The sequence below is a fragment of the Rhipicephalus sanguineus genome, chromosome 2 (assembly GCF_013339695.2).
Source record: "Rhipicephalus sanguineus isolate Rsan-2018 chromosome 2, BIME_Rsan_1.4, whole genome shotgun sequence".
NCBI classification, from domain to species: domain Eukaryota; kingdom Metazoa; phylum Arthropoda; class Arachnida; order Ixodida; family Ixodidae; genus Rhipicephalus; species Rhipicephalus sanguineus.
The window spans coordinates 13,841,947-13,860,697 of NC_051177.1; the positions used below are offsets into that span (position 1 = coordinate 13,841,947).

The following is an 18,751-nucleotide window of genomic DNA, read 5'->3' on the forward strand; positions in this document are numbered from 1 at the left end:
TGCTTTTCCTTTACGCGTTCGCAAAAGCTATCATCATCATCATGAATGGCATCTAGGTTTCTAGCGCGTGCAACGCAATAACGCGCGCACTCTCTTCGTCCTCTTCTCGAACACGTGAGTCCGGCGCGCCCTCTCCCGCTGTGCCGATTTGTCCTGCGTGGGATGCAATAACTCGGACGGGCGAGAGAGCGAGTACAGAGAGAGAGAGAGTGATGTGCATAGAGGGAAGTAAAGAGGAAGGCCGCACCGTTGTTCCTTCGGGCTTGGCACGACTACAATAGTGCGAGGCTGCCTTCATTTTCCTTAGTGCACGTAAACTCCGGGTATTGGCATACACAGAAGTAAGTAGAAAGAGCATACGCAGCTAGACTGAAGATTACGGTATCGGTAAAAAACAAGGCTATAGACTGCGCATAGCCGTGCTTGAATGTCTAGAAAAGCACATTACACGAAGGAGAGAGGAATGCAGCACGAAGCTGTAAGAATAGTGTTTTTTAAAGAGATGGAGTAGGGCACTCTGGAAGACTTCTTCTGCAGCAGCATGACGGGGCTCAAAGAGAGAACGCCTTGTGCAGGAGTGACGCCCTCCGAGCGCCGATGCTTGAGCCCCCGGTTCCGGCGTGCGTGGTGCGCCAGTCACCGCAGTCGCCAAACTGTTTCCGAATTCCCATCCCGCTGGAACCGCTCAAGGACGGCCACTCCATGGATCCAAAGGTATACAACTCTCTTTCTTTTTTTTTTCTTTTTATTGCGATAGCAATTATATGGACACTATCGGCTGTTTTTTGCCGTCGCCGTCATGTCCCGGATATGTATATGTATGTAATATATAAAAAAGGCACAAAGAAAAATAAAGCAGAAGAAAAAAATCCCGAAGCACCCGACGGGGATTCGAACCACCGACCCCTCGCTCCCCAGCCCGCTGCATTAGACAACTCAACCGTGCCCCGTGCATGCGCCGGCGAAATAACGGCGAGCTATTATTTATATACACCATTTACCGCTGGTGGTAAGCAAATCTCGGAGGAGCTTGAGCGTGTTTTAAATGCGAAGCATTTCTTAGCAAACCTTCGGCACTTTGAGCGTTTCTTTCTATCTATCTATCTATCTATCTATCTATCTATCTATCTATCTATCTATCTATCTATCTATCTATCCGCCTACATCTGGGGGCTTTCATGATCGCCTCCTTAACTTGGTGTAGACCATAATTGACATGGAAGGGTAAGAAAATTTGGCGAATATGACTGTCGGGTCATGACACGAATAACGTGAAAATCCTGTCGCGTACGTCGTCAAACCTTTTCCTCCAAACACGTGAGGCGCATACCCGTTTACCACAGGCCGCGGTGAACGGGTATGCGCCACAGGTGATTGACAGTTTATCCAGGAACGGCGAGAATAGACATTAAATGTGAGAACGTTAAGAAAAACCGACATCGGCAGAGTTGACCCGACCAGTGGAAAGAATGAAAATTAGGATCCCACCAGGAATCGAGCCCAAGCATTCTGCGTGGCAATCAGGTATTCTACCACAGAGCCACGCCAGGTCTATAAACTGGTTTGGAAAAAGAGCCTTAGCAGGCGTAATGACGGTGCAACGTCAGTTGTGGTTGTGGCGCTTGCTATCTAATTTTACAAGAAAACAATAAACACAACATGATACTCTTACGATGTGTACTCCTACGATACAGGCGTCATATCAGATTAAAATCTGTAGTTCCAGTGTTGGCTCCGCTTTTTTAGCAGTCTAACAACCTTAAATTTGTATTCCTATGATTCAGCAAGCTATATTGAAGGATTGCTCGACCCCGGGAGTATACATTAACGAAAGTTACTTATGATATTCACATCATCGCACCGTAAAGTGCGCTTAGTCCGCCAGAACGACGCAGTGTCTTCTTCATTTCTTACGAGGCTGGGCGATGGCCTCATGCTGACCGAGTATGATGCCAGATTGATTGACAGCCGCTTTGTAGACAAGGCTACGTAGGTCACATACACCCAGGTAGTCTACGAATACAAGTGCCATCCACTGATGTTAGTCTATGAGCACTATCTAGGCCTACCCGCCTCGACGGCCTATACCTCACCAACGCGAAGAGTGGCTTCAGGTTCTTACATGTCGCCGGCTCTATAGACAGACAATTTGTCGACGAAATGACCGAGGCATCCACGATTTGTAACAGCTGTACTATACCTCATATTTCACTACACATGGACTCCTCGCCACTGCGATCGCGACCGCATCCGATAACAAGTTATGACCAGCTGCTTTTGCTCACTGATGACGGTCCGTGATAAAGTTGTTACTCACTCACTCACGGTCATGATGTCCTTGTTCAAGAACTGTCAAGAACTTCTTCCACACATGCACGCGGGTTCGTGAAACGTGCGTGCGTTCTCCATAATAAGGGGCAAGTATAAGCACAACATATCAGCTTACCGCTTCTGGTGTTGGTAATGTTGCCGTTGGCAGCGTTACCCAACTGTAAACAACTGGTTATATAACACATATGCGGCTCTTCAACATATATGTGTGCGTACAAAATTTATAGAAATTTTTAGCGTCATTTTGTAACGCTTCGCTCAGTAAAAAAAAATTACGCCTCAGTTACCTTCCCGCCGCATGCTTCGCATAACATCTACTACCACGGTACGTGGAATCTGCCGAATTTTCTATTACGCAACGCTCCTAATTTTCTTTCAATTTGAAAACTGCCCTTAAGACGCGCACGACAAAGTGGCCGTTTTCCACACCACCCACTCGTGATGTGGAAGGAAAAAAAAACAAAAAACACCGGGCACACCTTGCATCAGACGCCCTCGTGTGGCACGAAACGCATGTGGTCACACTAGGCGTCGCAGTTTAAAATAAATAAAAGAAATATCTAAGAGCATCTGATTCTCCATTGTCGACACTTGCAGCGAGTTGCTCAAGCACAAAGGCGTAACAACTGCGACAGTTGTTAGTTCACGCTTGTCCTGTGTATACATGTGCGTTCTTTTCGGGCGTCCTTCTCTGTGCTTCAGCGGCGCGCTGCAAGTATCGACATGCTTCTCGATCTTTGTGTGACATTCCAATTTCTTGCTATCGCATTCATTGCTTCCCCCTTGCGGCGAAACAGTGCCTTTTTTAATCGAAATGGACACTAGGCGCCGCGCTACGAGACAACGATGTTCAATGAACGGAGTTTCCCTCTTTAACAGCCAATCATATTTATTACGATAGCAATTAGATAGACACTCTCGGCGGATTTTTGCCGTCGCCGTCATGTTCTGTGTATGCATATGTATATATAAATAAAAGCCGCAAATAAAAATAAATCAGAAGAAAAAGATTCCGAAGCACTCGACCGGGGTTTCGAACATGCGAACCCTCGCTCCGCAGCTCGCTGCCTTTGACAATTACGCCATGCCTCATTCGTTCTCCAGGATATTAACGGCAGAATACAAACGCACGGGGCGTTGGGTCAAACGCACGGGACGCCACACGTGGCGAAATTAAAATTATGCGTCACGCAGGCCATGCTGCATCGTTGCCCGCGCTGCGTTTGCGTCGTATTGCTGGCGACCCACGCTAGTTTTCCATTTGGGGTTGTAGCACCATGCCACTCGTGGCTAGTCGGCCGGGGAAAAAGAAGAGCGCCCCATGACTCGTGGTGGCGCGAGCTAGTGGGAACGCTTTGGCTCTTGTAGACTTATGCCACAGGAGGGAAGAAACGACACAGCTGAACCAAAATCACAGTATACATGTCACAGCGCGACTAGAGTCCTGAGGCTAAAATTACAGCGAAAACGTACGACACAAGCGCTGAGTAGCAACTGCTTTATTCTTTTATACGCCGATGCATATATAAACGCCCAAGGCAAGCTTACCGCTCATGCGCACACAACAATAGCTCTAAACCAAAACGTGTAACAATGATGATAGTGCATTAGATACGCGAAGGCATGAAATTATATTCATATGGGTACAGGGGCAAAGAAGTAAAGAAGAACTAAGAAGGACAAAGAAATGCGTTTGCGTGGTAATTTTAGCCTCAGGAATTGACGCCCACAGAGAACGCGAGCCGTGGCTTCACGTGCCACGGCCAGGCGCCTTTTTAAAGACGATAGTCTTTCTTGGGGAACTTCAACGCAGAAATTTTGGTCTGTCTTTCTGTCTGTCTTTCTGTTTGTCGGCACGTCACTCGATTCAGCCACCCGGCCAAAGTTGAACCACTTGCCCAAGGGCCAGCCATCTTGAACGGCTGACTAGGTTCATACTTGTGTACATTGTCGATCAAAAAGCAAACATTACGCATATCTGAGGCGCAGCATCACTAGGTAAGTATTAGGTGGTGTGTTCCTTTAATAGAAAATGCATATGTATACATACGTAATTCTAAAGACCCTAGTTTCTTAAGCTGCGCTGAAAATGCGACTGCGCTGAAACTTGCCTTCCTCCGTGCCCTCTGCACGAGCTCATTCTTGTGTTTCGGTTTCGGTTCTGGATTGCACTGTACGAATGCCATGGGGCGCCGCTCTGGCATTCCTGTTTTGCCCAGGCGACGTGTAAATAAAAGAGTGTGTGGAGAGTACTCGTTGAGTGCGGACGTTTCTTCTGCTTCAGCGCTCGCCAAACCGCGTGTTCGGGCTGGATGGCGTCCCCGCCGGTCGCGTTGGTCACCGCCGGTCTTCGCCTGCTGCAGCGCCGGGACTACCAGCCCGCAACACAGCACTCATGTTTCCCGACGTATTGCCAGATGGCGTCCATCTCTCACGCAGCGCCTCTTCTGTCGTCTTTAGACGACATTTGCAGCGAAGCACGCCGATACGCGGCCAATTTTTATTTTCTTCTCTTGAAGTCGCGCGCTCTGCGGTTTTGTTTGCCGCACAAGGGAAGGCGCTGCAGGGTCTTGGGACAACACGAGCGCAAGAATCCGAGGGTGGCTTGCGTTCGGAGCATGCGTCCTGGCGGCTCGCAAATTTCTTGGGTCCTGTTGCGACCGGGTTTTAGATCCATCCCATCGTTGCAACCTGTTGCTGCGACGTTAGGGTTGCTTCGTACCCGGACTCCATTTGGTAGCGTGACAGAGTCTCCGGGTTTAGGAACTTATGCTAGCAAGTTGGGAAAACGAAAACAAACATGTTTACTGACACTTTTTGTACACTTAATTACATAGTGAAAAGGTAAGAGTTCAGCGACGAGCGAACTGGATGAGCCTTTAACCCAGGGCTCAGAGCCCCTTTTCTCACTCAGCACCGTCGTGATAACCCCTCAGACTGGCTCCTCCTTCTTGATTGTAACCAATCACAAACACAGCACCACGCACCATGGCACCACCCAATAACACTGTCGCCGAGGCGTCGTTGCGCTCACTGAAACAACCACGGCCGGTCTGGAGGCGCGCGCTTGGATCATGCGGGCGAGCCTTCTGAGTGCGACGCACGATTGAACATGCGTGCCAAATGCAATATTCATTATCTTACTTCTATTGAAGTTACAGAATACTAAAAAAAAGGCTTTGTTATAACCGCGTCCATGCTCTGCCGAGCAAAAGAAGCGGGCGTATGAGCGGCCTGCGCCACCCCTTCTGAAAAGTGGAATTTACCAGTCATCATATATACTTGCTACCATGTTACTATCGCACTGGTACAATGCATACCATGTAGAGTAACTCAAGAAAAGGCCACAGTAAGTCTGAAGCAAAGCACTCCCATGCGCGCGCTACCCTCCGTATGCAACGGCCGGCAGCGGGTTAGGGTGCCTCCATGTGCGCGCGCCTCACATCGAGGCACCCTAGAGCGGGTTAAATTAGAGCGGGTTGGCTCGGAGTGCCCCCACGAAGTTGCGGCCATAGGTAGAAACAGCCCCCCGTGCGCAGGCCGCAAAGGAAGGAGCGAGAGCGCGCCTCCAGACCGGCTGTGAAACAACCAGGGCTGGGCACAGACACTCAGAAAAGTATTCCGGAATACAGATATCGAAATACATGAGCTGGAAGCCTAAAATACAGATATTGAGATACATTTGCCTTTAACGTAACGGGATATTTCGGAGATACTTTTGCAATAAGACGAAAAAAGTATTCCGGAATACAGTTACAGCGATACAGATACTGGAATACCTTTTTTATTTCAAGGATGCTCATACTATGCAAAGACACTTATTAGTGCAGCATAATGTTGTAATTAAAGTTACAGCGCATCGAAACGTTTAGTTCAATTATTTATTTGTTACAGTACCCTCAGCGCCATTAAGACATTGCAGGGGAGGGGGCGGACAAAGTACATAATTAGTAATAATGGCATAATTACAAGTATCAATTGCAATAAAAATACACTATTTCACAGCAACAGTAACAACGATTGGGCACCGAAACCGACATACTTGGCGAACAAACTAAGCTATGCTAAAAATAGCACACTTTAAGCAAATCACTCGAATCACTAATGCACACTAGTGAATTGAGAAAAAGCACACATTTATTTTGAAGACCTGCTTTGCTGAGAAGGTTGCTGTGTATGTAGGCTTCTCAAATAGGCTGTCTTCTAACAGCGTCGGTTCAGCCTCAGCACAAGACTCACGAAAGAAAATATGTCTGTCTACCGCTGAAGGCGAGCACAAATTCGTGTTATAGTGAATACCGCCTTCATAGCCGGATTGCCCTGCAGCGTGGCGATATCTCTTCTCGGGTCATCTAGATCTCGAAACACTTCCGCCCTCACTTGGGTTGTTCTGACTGTTCTGAATCCGAAGTCGGTCCCCATCTTCGGAATCTTCAGCCGTCTGACCCTGTTGGCTCCAATGAAGTTGTCACCACCACCGACGCTACCAGCACCCATTTCAGAAAGCCGCAACAGGCGAGCGAAGTCGGCTCCGGCGGTGGGGGAGCCTGCTACCACAAAGGACCGTTTCACGTATGTCGTCAATTAGGAACGCACCCTGACATTGGAGAGGCGGCTGAAAGCGCGTCAAAGATAGCCATCTTCTAGTCACTTCCGCCGCGACTACGGGAACTGCTTTTGGAAGTGCCGCCACTTTGAGAACTGAACGCACGCGAAGCATTGCAAAGCCTCTTCCAAGGCGGTATCCGCGCGGGGGGTCGCGAAGTAATGGCTTGCCACCCGAAAAAAAAGTTAGGCGTGCTGCACTGACCTTGAGAGACAGCGACTTTCGTCGGCAGAGGCCGACAACACTGCCCCGCGATTCTGCCGTCTACAGCATCGCGCGCATTACCACATGGACCATTCTGTGCTTGAGGGGAAACCATCGCCGCCCTAATCTGTCGGCGACCGGCGGCGCGCCTTTGCTTGTCTTGGCACAAAAAAGAAAAAAAACGTCGTTCCCCCATTGGAAACACGCCTCAACTCATTTCTGACACAAAAAAAAACAATGTAACGAGATACCCGTGTCCTGCATAGTATCGCGATACTGGCGATACATCGTAAATGTATTTCACTACCGAGATACAAATACATTTTTCAAATGTATCTCGATACAGAAATACAGATACTCAAAAGTATCTCTGAAATACTATCGCGATACTCATGTATCGCGATACTGCCCAGCCCTGGAAACAACAAAGGTCCTGCGGTCAATAACACGCTTGTGGAGGCAGCCGGGGACACAGGAGACTCGGGCAAGTTCATCTCTCTCTTCCCAGAGGGCAGAGGACCGGTCGTCATCGCAGCATGCCACACCATGTCAAAGTGGCTCATTGTGAAGAGGTTGCCAACTTTGACGTCTCTCTGCTAGTTCATTGTATCTTTACCGCTCAACGGAACTCGTTCGATGCTCTTCCTAAAGTGGCGCGCCTCCCTTCGCGGGGAGTCCGTTTCTGGGATGAATGCAGGTGCTCCAGCAGTGTGAGAACGCATTGCCCGTCCATTCTCATAGTCACTGCGTCGCCACCGACGGTTAGTCATAACAGTCCCCAATTCTAGAATTGTGTGGTGTTTCGCCGGAGTTTGGATGTGTGCCTTCGACTTAGACTTTCACATACAGGGCGTGGTCGGCCGTGCTCGCGCGATTATCTATTGAGGGGGAGTTTTATACGTCTTGTGCTAAACAAACTGGCATGCGCCCAAGGAGACATCCGGTGCGCCACTTCCGGTAATAATTTTTCAATGGTCCCAGCGGCGTTTTCCTGGTGTGATTGAGTTTGTTGCTCTATTATATCTTGCGAATTCCTTCAGATGTCTTTGGAGCGATGTCTAGGGAGTACAACGTCGCACGGGGGAGGTGCAAGCAAAAACTGCAGTGGAGAGAATTTGCCTGATACGCTACTGGAGCTAGAAACCTGTCTCCTGTCACAGCTGCGGACATAATGTTGTTTGTCTAGACACACAAGGTCACGATAAAGATTGCGCTTGTGCCACAACAGGCACTCTTGATAGAGATCGGCGCCGGTCGACAAGAGAGAATTATAAATTCGACAAGAGAGAAAATATAAAACGTACTCATTATGTGATGGGACGTCAGGTGACGCTGAGTCACGCGAACTACTATGGTTTACTCACGAGCGCGGTATTCATGTATTAAGTTTTCAAGTTAACCTGCCTACATCTGCAGTTCACACTCCAACCGAAAGATAAGTTAGCTAGTGTGCAACGAGGTCCACTGGCGGCAACACGACAGTCGATGAGTCATTTGCTCGCACCGATGAGAACCCACTCGCAGGCGTAGCTCACATAAAAAGCATATGCAACGGCGTCACTGGAATTTGCAACAAAACGCGGGCACCGCGACGTACACTGTGTATTCATGTTGAGCACGGCTGCTTTGGTGTCCCGAGTGTTGCTTCGAACAGTACACGTCACTGATGAGGCTCCAACTATACTCGGGGACAACTTTCTGTGGCAATGAAGGGAAAGCTATGGGGGCGGAGCGTCCGCACATGTACTGCTACGCGAAGTAGTCCGGTTTCGCGCGTGTCGCGTAACTAGCGTAACGCCGTGGAAAGTGATGGCTAGCGTTGCATCCATCAAGGTACGGGTAAAAGGCGCGACTTTTCTACGCACGCAAAAACGCAAAGTGACAACGTATAAAGTAAAAGGAATACAAATATCTCGCTTGTGTGCGCTGCGTTCCGTCTCAAAAAGCTACATGTAGAAAATGAAGGAGTATTTTATATATCTCACGCAGAAAATACGGACGCAATTGTGGGACTACATTTATTAGCGGCAGGATACGTGCATTGTGGCTCTGCAGCTTTCCCTTCATTGCCACAGAAAGTTGTCCCCGAGTATAAAAGAAACACCTTTACGATGGATTTTCGGTGTTAGCCAGCTTTCACATTTTGCTATCCACTTCAGTGCAGCTATATGTCATGGGTGGCAGACGATGGCGTCCGACGTGTTCCTTGTAATTGGGGACCTTCGACTAACGTCTGAGCGTTGCCTGAGTATGCATTGAACTTTACTTGCATTAAATTTGATGAAGTAGGCAGAACAAATCCACGCGCTCTTTGTGGGAATTGAGTGTTTGTCGCCTGATCGCTGCAATCCAGGCGCTCTTTCTGCCTTCATCTGTCGGGAAACAGAACGTTTTCACTTGCGATAGCAAATTAGTTGCGGATCGCAGACTGCATCCTGGCACTGCACATCAGTGTCCGAGTTGCGAGCGCTTCATCAGAATAATTTTATCCGCAGAAAACATCGAAACACAAGCAGTCACGACCAGCAATGCAGGCTAAAACCACGCTAAAACAAGGTAAACAGGAAGTTTTCTAGGGAGCATTTCCGGTGAACGCACAATGTTGCCAGAGAACGGTAAGCGCTGGCGAAACCGTCTATGGGAGACCAGCGCTGGATAGGTGGCGCGCCGAAAAAGTGCGCCTGGCGGGGAGTCGCGACATAACTCAGCCGCTCGCATGGCCTCCGCGCCGCCGGCTAATCTCGGAGGCCATGCCGCTCGCGCTCAGACGACCGGCCGCACTGTACCGCGGTGAGCGCTCGCGCGTGCACCGTCCTCGTGCTTCATTTTGGCGCGAACAGCTCGAGCAGCCATTGCGCCAGTAATACTGCTCTATGGTTTAGAAAAAAATAACTTTGTCTGGAGGTTACTTTCTCAAGAAAGCACTGGAAAACGGAGAGAAGCCCTGCAAAGCAGACTACGTCTGTGCATACGGCGTTGAAGAGACAGTGGTGTGCCGTGGTGGCGACTCCGTCGTCAACATTTTCTGGTTGCGTCCTGGGATTTGTGTCAAGCTAGTGCAGGCTCACAAGCCTCCATTGATAAGTACGTGCTGCGTCGATACCAGCTGCCCACTACTGCAGTAAAAAAGAGGCAAGGAGTGGGTGCGTCAACGTTTTTCTGCCGTGGTATATGTATGCCCATCCCGCGGTATTATGCACGCGGACGTTGATCAAGCAAACCACCGTGCTAGCGTAGCATGTGCGGTGTCGCGCTGTTATGCTCGAGAGCGCGGATAGATTCCCGGCCACGGTGGCCGCATTTCGATGGGGTTGAAATACAAAGAACACCCGCATACTGAGATTTATGTGCTCATTAAAGAACCCGAAGCGGTCAAAATAATCCTGATTCCCACACTACGGCGTTCCTCATAATCATACCTTGTTTGGCACGTAAAACGCCAGCAATTGTCGATGTTGATCAACACGATTGTTCTAGCAGACACAGGCAAGCGAAAAAACTAACACAGTACGTTAGGCGAATTAAACGGCGAGTAAAAATCCAAGACATTTGACCATTTTCTAGCGAGGCATAAATTGCGATGTCACTTCGCCACAGCAGCCAATGCACAAAGAAGCTTTACCGCATCGGCTGACTCCAGAAAGCTAAGCTTCGACTAGTCCACTGCTTTGTTCGTGACAACAACTCTGTCTGTGGCACAAGTGCCGTTCAACGGAGGCATCCATCGCGTGCGTATTCCTCATAACAGTTCAGCGGCTTCGGTGAACGCGCCCCCGTACGCATCTCGTAGACAGACAGCTTTCCTTCTGCGTAACTGTGTGCAAATAATGTAGTCTACCTGCCTATCGTATCATATTCACATCACGCGGTGGCATCAGAAGGAGCCTGGTGGAGGTCAGATGAAAAGATTGTTACATATGCCGCATGCTGCATTAATATGTATGTTTTATTTACGACAAAACACTGATTAAATTCTGCTCGTTGGCCGCGGTTTCCACTGGTGGCCCTCACTATCGAATAAATCTAGCAGACGCGCAATTTGGTTTAGAAACCAGCCCGACGCCACTAGACAGGCGAGCAAGAGCAGAACATACTGTGCTCGCCTGACTGCCCAGATGCAACACCGCATCCGTTCCTGTTTATATGTGTTAGAACCAAAAGCATAGAAGAATATGTCCTCCGTCATTTGTACGTATTGTGGCACTTGAATGCGCAACAGTACCGCCAGCATCCTTTAGTTTTGTTTCGGCGATACGCGCTCGCATCGCCTCAACCAGTCGCCACTCTCGTCCGCGGGAGCGGCTGGAGTATGCGCGCTTTGACCGCCAGGGCGGCACTGCCCACACCGCGGAGAGGAGAGGGCATGCCCAGCCGGCGCGCTGCGGGAAAAGTGTGGAGGAAATGACGTCATGGCGGCCATATTCACTGGGCACAATGGCGGCGTTTTGTTATTGATGTGGTGCGGCGCGGCATCGGTCCGGCGGTTCAGCGGCGGTGTGCGCGTTTTCGTGGGCCTCGCACCTAACCGTGGCGTGCTGCAGTTGTACGGCAGCATCCATTCTTTGTGCCGCATTGTTAGCTACGCGGTGTTCTCCCGGTGGTGGCTGTAACCAGAATTCTGAACTAGAGAGCGTGGAACGAGCGCGCGTATACGTACTTACTTTGGATTTGCAGTGTCCAGCAAAATCATGCTGAAGAGCCATCATAGAAGATAGCAACTGTGCTCCAGAATCTGTTCAATGAATGCCTTGCAGGTCAGTGACAGTTATGCGGTGTTGGTAATTATGACAGCGGACGATGCATTTGCGGCCCGCAGGTCCTTATTCAAGACTGTAATTGAATCTTGTTTTTCATGTTCCTTTACAGTTACAGCATGCTTGTGCGTATTAAATTACCTGTTCTGCTTCGCTTAAGATGCTCGCTTTTCGCAGTATTGTCTGTATTAGAGCAAAACTCGTAAAAATGTCTACTCACACCTGCACAAGGTCACCAGGTGCACCTCGTTGAATGCGCGTCGGACAAAGCCGTTCGAACGATGGTGACCAAATTATTTTAGAACTCAAGACAGAAGGAGCAAAACACATTTTAATGACACTTATGACAAGTACAAGTACGGAGGAAAATTGTGAAGTACACATCGAGCAGTACATCTACAATTCAGTGACGTGCAAAAATATTTCACCACAAATATTTGTGACTATAGCAATCCGAAAAATCTGTCACATCTTTGGGAAACCTGATAATGGATGGTTACACAACATATGTATTGCACAGTAATGTATACACGCAGCATAACATGTTATATTATAAATCTACAGAACGATTGCCACTATGCGAATTCGCTTGGCCTCTACTCTAACGCGTCCACCGAATAAGTAAATTTACTTACAAATGGTAGGAGGTGGCTGGTACTCCTTGTGAGCCGCGCGACTTGCATCCTGGCACACAACAGCTGGGCATTGCGGCTGTGACCGCGCACACAGCGACGTGCTCGCAGTGGAGCTTCGAGGGATAGTGCCAACGCAGTAAGACGTGCCGCTCGTACTATTCGAAATCCTCAGGTGTACACAATCATATCCTGCTTTCGTTAAGAAAGGAGGAATGCTGTGTTTGTTTACGGGCGCTCTTTGAACCGGGCGGGCATCCTTGAAGGCTGTGTCCGCGCGTGAACCACCCCTTCCCCACCACGCAAGGCGCTTAGCCGGGTCCCCGATAAGGGAAACAGAAACAAGCGCCTTCTCTTTTCTCTAATAAACAGGCAATTATCCCGGAGACCTTTTTCCCTCGCCTTCCGTCGGCTGGCTTTCTCTGCCATCCTTGGCGGCTGTGTCCGCGCGTGAACCACCACTTCACCACCAAGCAAGGCGCTTAGCTATGTTCCCGATAAGGGAGACAGAAACAAGCGCCTTCTCTCTCCTGTTCTCAAATAACTAGCCACTTATCCCGGAGACATCTTCCCTCGCATTCGGCTGGCTTTCCCCGCCGTCCTTGGCGGCTGTGTCCGCGCGTGATCCATCCGGGAGACCTTTTCCCACGCATTCTTTCGGCTGGCTTTCCCAGCTTTCGTCCTAACGCGATCCTCGCCTTTAAGTTCTCCGTAGGTACCAGTGCGCGTGATCCACATCAGAGACATCTTCTCACGCACCTTCAGTTGGTGTTCGCTGCTTCGTCCTAATGAAATCCTGGCCTTTGGGATATCCGTTGAAAACAGTACGCTTCGGACATAAGGGAAGCGAAAACAAGGAGGCCGCCGCAACCTCAACGGGCTGTCACGTATACATGCTCCACCGACGCCGATTTTAGTGGCATAACTACGGGCCTCCGGGTATATTGCAGAGAAGACATGTTTTTGTATCGCCGTGCCTAGCTCACAGCCTGGCCGAAAGTTCCATAAAGCCCAAAGAGAAGCGTAAAAGAAAAGCGATCTGAAAGAATCCGTACAAATTTCGGCGCCTGGTTCGTTGAGCGGCAATGAATTGGCTGGTCCGACATAACATCTTTATTTTCACAAGAAACTGTTCAAATAAAAAAAAAAAACTTAACGTGCAACTAGCGGAGTTTATTGTAAACGGCGGCAGTGCAAGAGTACAATACCCAGACGGAGAGATTTCGTCAGCCGTATCGCGGCAGAACAGCGCGTTAAAATCCGTTCAGTTGGTTTCGGATAGCACCGGCGCGCGCGCCGCGCAGCCCACGTGCTTTTCGAGCCGGAGAGAGAGTCGCGCCTTTCGCTTCACATTCGGATGTAAACAAGAGAGGAGAATTTGCCCAGTCAATATGGCCGACTTCCGGCTTCACCACGGCTTCACAACGAGTGACGTCAGGGCCTCTCCTCAGTATATTCCTTCCTCCATGCCCTTGATCTAGAAAGTAGCGACACTCTCCTCCGCGCGCGCGTTTTCCTCCTCAATTCTCCTCGGATTTCTCCCCTCCCCTGGCCGGCGCGCTGCGCACGGCACGCTGAACCCTCCACTGGCTCGCCGCAGCCGCATTAAAATCACTGCGCGCGCTTGTTTAATCGGCCCCTTGAAGCGTCAAATGAGAACCTGTTTCTTAAGCAATAGTCATGGCGAAAGTGGGCTTCCGATAGAACAAAGTGACAAATATATTTTTAAAGACGCTTCGGTATATACAAATAAGCGCTTCGAAAAAAATGAGTATATCAACTGGCGGCTGAGCGGTTTACCTTCCCGTCGCCGCCTCGGCTGTCCTTAACACGGTGTATTAACGCATATAATGTAACCAGTATAAAGTATAGGCGAGAATTTTTTTCATAATTGTGGTCTTGATGAGCTAAAAGAAGGCACCCAAGAAGGAATGTGGTGGTTTACTTAAATTGGGCCAAATGAGTGAGCCCGAAGCCTTTTTGTGTCAATGCCGCTGTCAGACACGCACGCACACGATGCATGCCCGCAGGCACACACACACGCTTATACGCACGTGATAAAGACACGCACATACGTACACACACGGACATGCATACACACGCGATACAGACACGCACACACATAGATACACACGATCATACGCACGGGATACAGGCAGGCACGCTCATACACACGCAATATAGATACGCACATACATACACAGGCGCGTACACACGTGTTACAGACACACGTGCGTGGACATGCGAACAGACACGCACTTACATACACATGCGCATACACACGCGATATAGACACGCACGCACGCACATACATACATTACATGCGCATATAGACGCGATAGACACGCACGCACATACACACGCGATACAGACACGCACGCTCATACATACATACACACGCGATACAGACACACACGCACATACATACATACACACGCGATACAGACACACACGCACATACATACATACACACGCGATACAGACACGCACGCACATACATACACACGCGATACAGACACACACGCACATACATACATACACACGTGATACAGACACGCACGCACATACATACACACGCGATACAGACACGCACGCTCATACATACATACACACGCGATACAGACACGCACGCTCATACATACATACACACGTGATACAGATATGCACGCACATACATACATACACACGCGATACAGACACGCACGCTCATACATACATACACACGCGATACAGACACGCACGCTCATACATACATACACACGCGATACAGACACGCACGCTCATACATACATACACACGCGATACAGACACGCACGCACATACATACATACACACGCGATACAGACACGCACGCACATACATACACACGCAATGCAGACACGCACGCACATACATACACACGCTATGCAGACACGCACATACATACACACGCGATGCAGACACGCACGCGCATAAATACACACGCGATACTGACACGCAGGCACATACATACACACGCGATACAGACACACACGCACATACACAGCGATACAGAAACGCACGCGCATGCACAAGTGATACAGAGTACAGACACGCAGGCGCACGCATACACATACGTGCATACACGCACAAACACCGCGAATACACAAACGCACTCACATGCACTCACACGTTAACACGTGCGCACACGCACATACAAACGCAGGCGCACATATGCGCACATACAAACACGCATACACCTGCACACACCCGTACACACACGCCTGGAGGGTTGACGCCTGGAGGGTTCATGGCGGGCGTGAGCAGCTGAAAGCGAGCGAAGTTTGCTTGCGCTCGCTTCTCGTGACGTCAGGGTCACCTGACTGGGAGCTATCGCGCGTCGCAGCCATTCAGCGTTGCGGATGCGCCGGCTCCGCGAAAGAGAGGGTGAAAAAAGAGGAGGTTGACGGCGCGGCGAGGATGAGCCGGCGTGGATAAAGGAGCGTCGCTACTTTCCAACATCAAGGGGCTTTACGCGGAAACTCCAGCGCTGGTTCGCGGCGACAGCGCCGCGCTGCAGCTCTGGAGAGAAGCTCTTGCTCGAGTGGGTGCAAGCGCAGCCGATTCAATCTGTTTGTCGGCAGCGGGAACACGCGCGCGCGCGCGCTGCGCAGTCGGTGCGGGGAACTGGGGCGCCGTGCCGGCAGCTTGGCACACTGAACCGAGAGGCTTGCTCTGCGAAGCTGGATTTCCACGTTGGAAGAAACGACCCCGCGGAAGCGCAAGCGAGGTCTGAAGTATTGCGGCGTCGTGGCCTGCCACAACAGTGCAGATACTAAGATAGTTACTAAGAAAAAAATTCCGCTCAAATTCACTTATGGTTCCGACAGCACTGCACTGCGTTCTGTTAACGAATACCGTTATCTGGGTATTTACATCACATCCGATCTGAACTGGACAACGCACGTCCAGCAAGTAACAAAAAAAGCCATGAACAAGCTCTTCTTTCTTAAACGTGCCTTGAAAGACTCACCCCCCGAGATAAAACTTCTGTCTTATCTTTCCCTTATACGTCCGATATTGGAATATGCGAACATTGTCTGGTCCCCGTACACGTCTACCTGCATATCAACACTGGAAAGGGTGCAGCGCAAAGCAGCACGATTTATCTACAACCGGCACCGGCGCACAGATTCACCTACTGAATTATTCGACGCGCAGGGCTCGCTACTTTATCCAGTAGATCGAAACTCCATCGTCTAAAGTTTATCTACTTACTTTTGCACAACTCATTTAGGATTAAAGCATCAGACCACATCAATATAAGTCAGTCTAGAATTACTCGAAACAAACACCCACTCACTCTTGAAGAATTCATTTGCAACAACAACACTTTCTTTTATTCCTTTTTTCCGTTATCCGTGCGTGAGTGGAATGCGCTAGACGCATCTACGGTGTTGCAAACGACAGTACAAAAATTTCTAGAACTTGCCGAGCTGTCCATTGCAACACCGATCTAGATGCTTGACATTGCCAGATTGATTCACAAATAGTTTCCTGCTTGCTTGTTGCTTTATCCTATGCCTGTAACATAATATGAATACTACGATGATGTAACCTCAGTGAATATATTGTAACCTAAGTATATTTCTGTGTTTAGCATGTATGCCATCAGACATTTGTCAAGACATTTATGTATGAATTGTACAGATTTATGCGATTCCGTCTTCATCTACATTTTCACTGTAACACTTTTGTGTGTTTGCTGTTTTTCTCTAAATGTACCCACTCCTGTAAAAACCCCATTTGGGGTTGACAGTATACTGAAATAAATAAATAAATAAATAATCAAGGCATGCGATTCACGTGTGAAACTGTATTGGTTCGCGGGCGTTTCGCACGAGAAATAAAGGCTGCAAGCGTTGATAGCTGACAGCGCTGTCTTGCCTTCTATTTTGGCTGTCTGAGTTCATCGCGTTCGTTCGTTTCGACTACCTGAATCGGTAGGCAACGCGGCGCAAGCACGCAGCGACTACAGTAATGATTAGTCGCTGTCTTCTTGCATTGTGAAAGTCCAGTTACGGTTGTAGGTGAAACAACTTTGTGTTTTGATTCCCGTGTTTATGAACGTTTATACCCGTCGTTTATAACGTTTATACCCGTCGAACGTTTATACCCGTCGTTGTTGAACGTTCACACTCGCAATATACCGTTAGCGTTGCGCGGTTGGTTGAATTCAACTGAACTCGGCTTATTGTCAGAAGTTCGGCGCCTGCAATTCACGCGTCGGGAAGGCTGCTTTATCACGCCGGAACGGACGTCTGTGCATTTTCAGCAAGCTTTGACATCGTTCTGCAGGTTTGCTTTGTTTTTGTCACTTTATTAGGGTGATATATATTTAAGCCGCTAAATATAACTGGCACTTAATACATGCTTTGCACTTGCAACCTTGAAGTAACCACCGTCTGACTTTGTGCGATTTTCTAGCCGCCTTCGCGCAGCAGGTTTTATACGCCTGTCAAGTCGATATCCTCATATAAAGAGAGTGCAAGCATAACGCGAGAGCCCAAAAAACGAGGCGAGCAGTTCATCTTGCTTCACAGTGGTTAAAGCTCAGCTAGCTGCCTCGCGTCTTAATCGGCGGGTGATTCTCCTGGGGCACGGAGGACTTGACTCTAACCTTCTCAGGAAACAGTGCCATGGCCGTATAATTTCTTTTTTTTTTTTTCGCACGCCGCAAACGTTTGTTCACGAAAGTACACCGCAGCTCCTACAAGTATGCCATATCAAAACAACAATCATATGATTCGTAGTCCACACCGCAGAACATCGATAACGTGCACGGCTTCATTTCGGAGTGCATGTGGGCCATTACGCATCTTTAACATGACAGAATGAGACTTACCTCCAGGTATACGTCCTAACGGTGTAATCGTGACTTGGGAAATGCATTTCGCTTTGAGTCGGGCGTCGTTGTCGTCGATCGTCTGCTCTTCACCGTAAACGTGATTGACGAGTCTTTTTCCTTTTATCATGTTCGCTTTACGGAAGTGCCAGTCAAGCTTGAAGATACTTTTGAAGCCGCACTGCAAGCGTTACATTGTGAGGCGCCGCAAGTGCACCGCGAGAGCTCTGCACGTTCACGGAAGCGAGCGGCAGCGTGTTGGTGAGAAGGGAAAACGCGCGTTGCTTGTACCCCGTTTGTGTTTTTGTGCCAGAGATGGCGCTGCCTGTCAAGAGCAGCAGCGCCACTAAGCGTTGCTTGG

General features: G+C 49.2%; 1 protein-coding gene across 1 annotated transcript in view; it reads left to right on the forward strand.

Moving 5' to 3' along the window:
• Positions 1-581: 581 nt before the first annotated feature.
• LOC119381054 (transient-receptor-potential-like protein) overlaps positions 582-18,751 on the forward strand; it is a 182,341-nt gene continuing 164,171 nt past the window's right edge. The window contains exon 1 of the mRNA XM_049412203.1: positions 582-714. Within this exon, the coding sequence (XP_049268160.1) occupies positions 598-714 (117 nt within the window). The 5' untranslated portion in view covers positions 582-597. The remainder of the gene's footprint in view (positions 715-18,751) is intronic.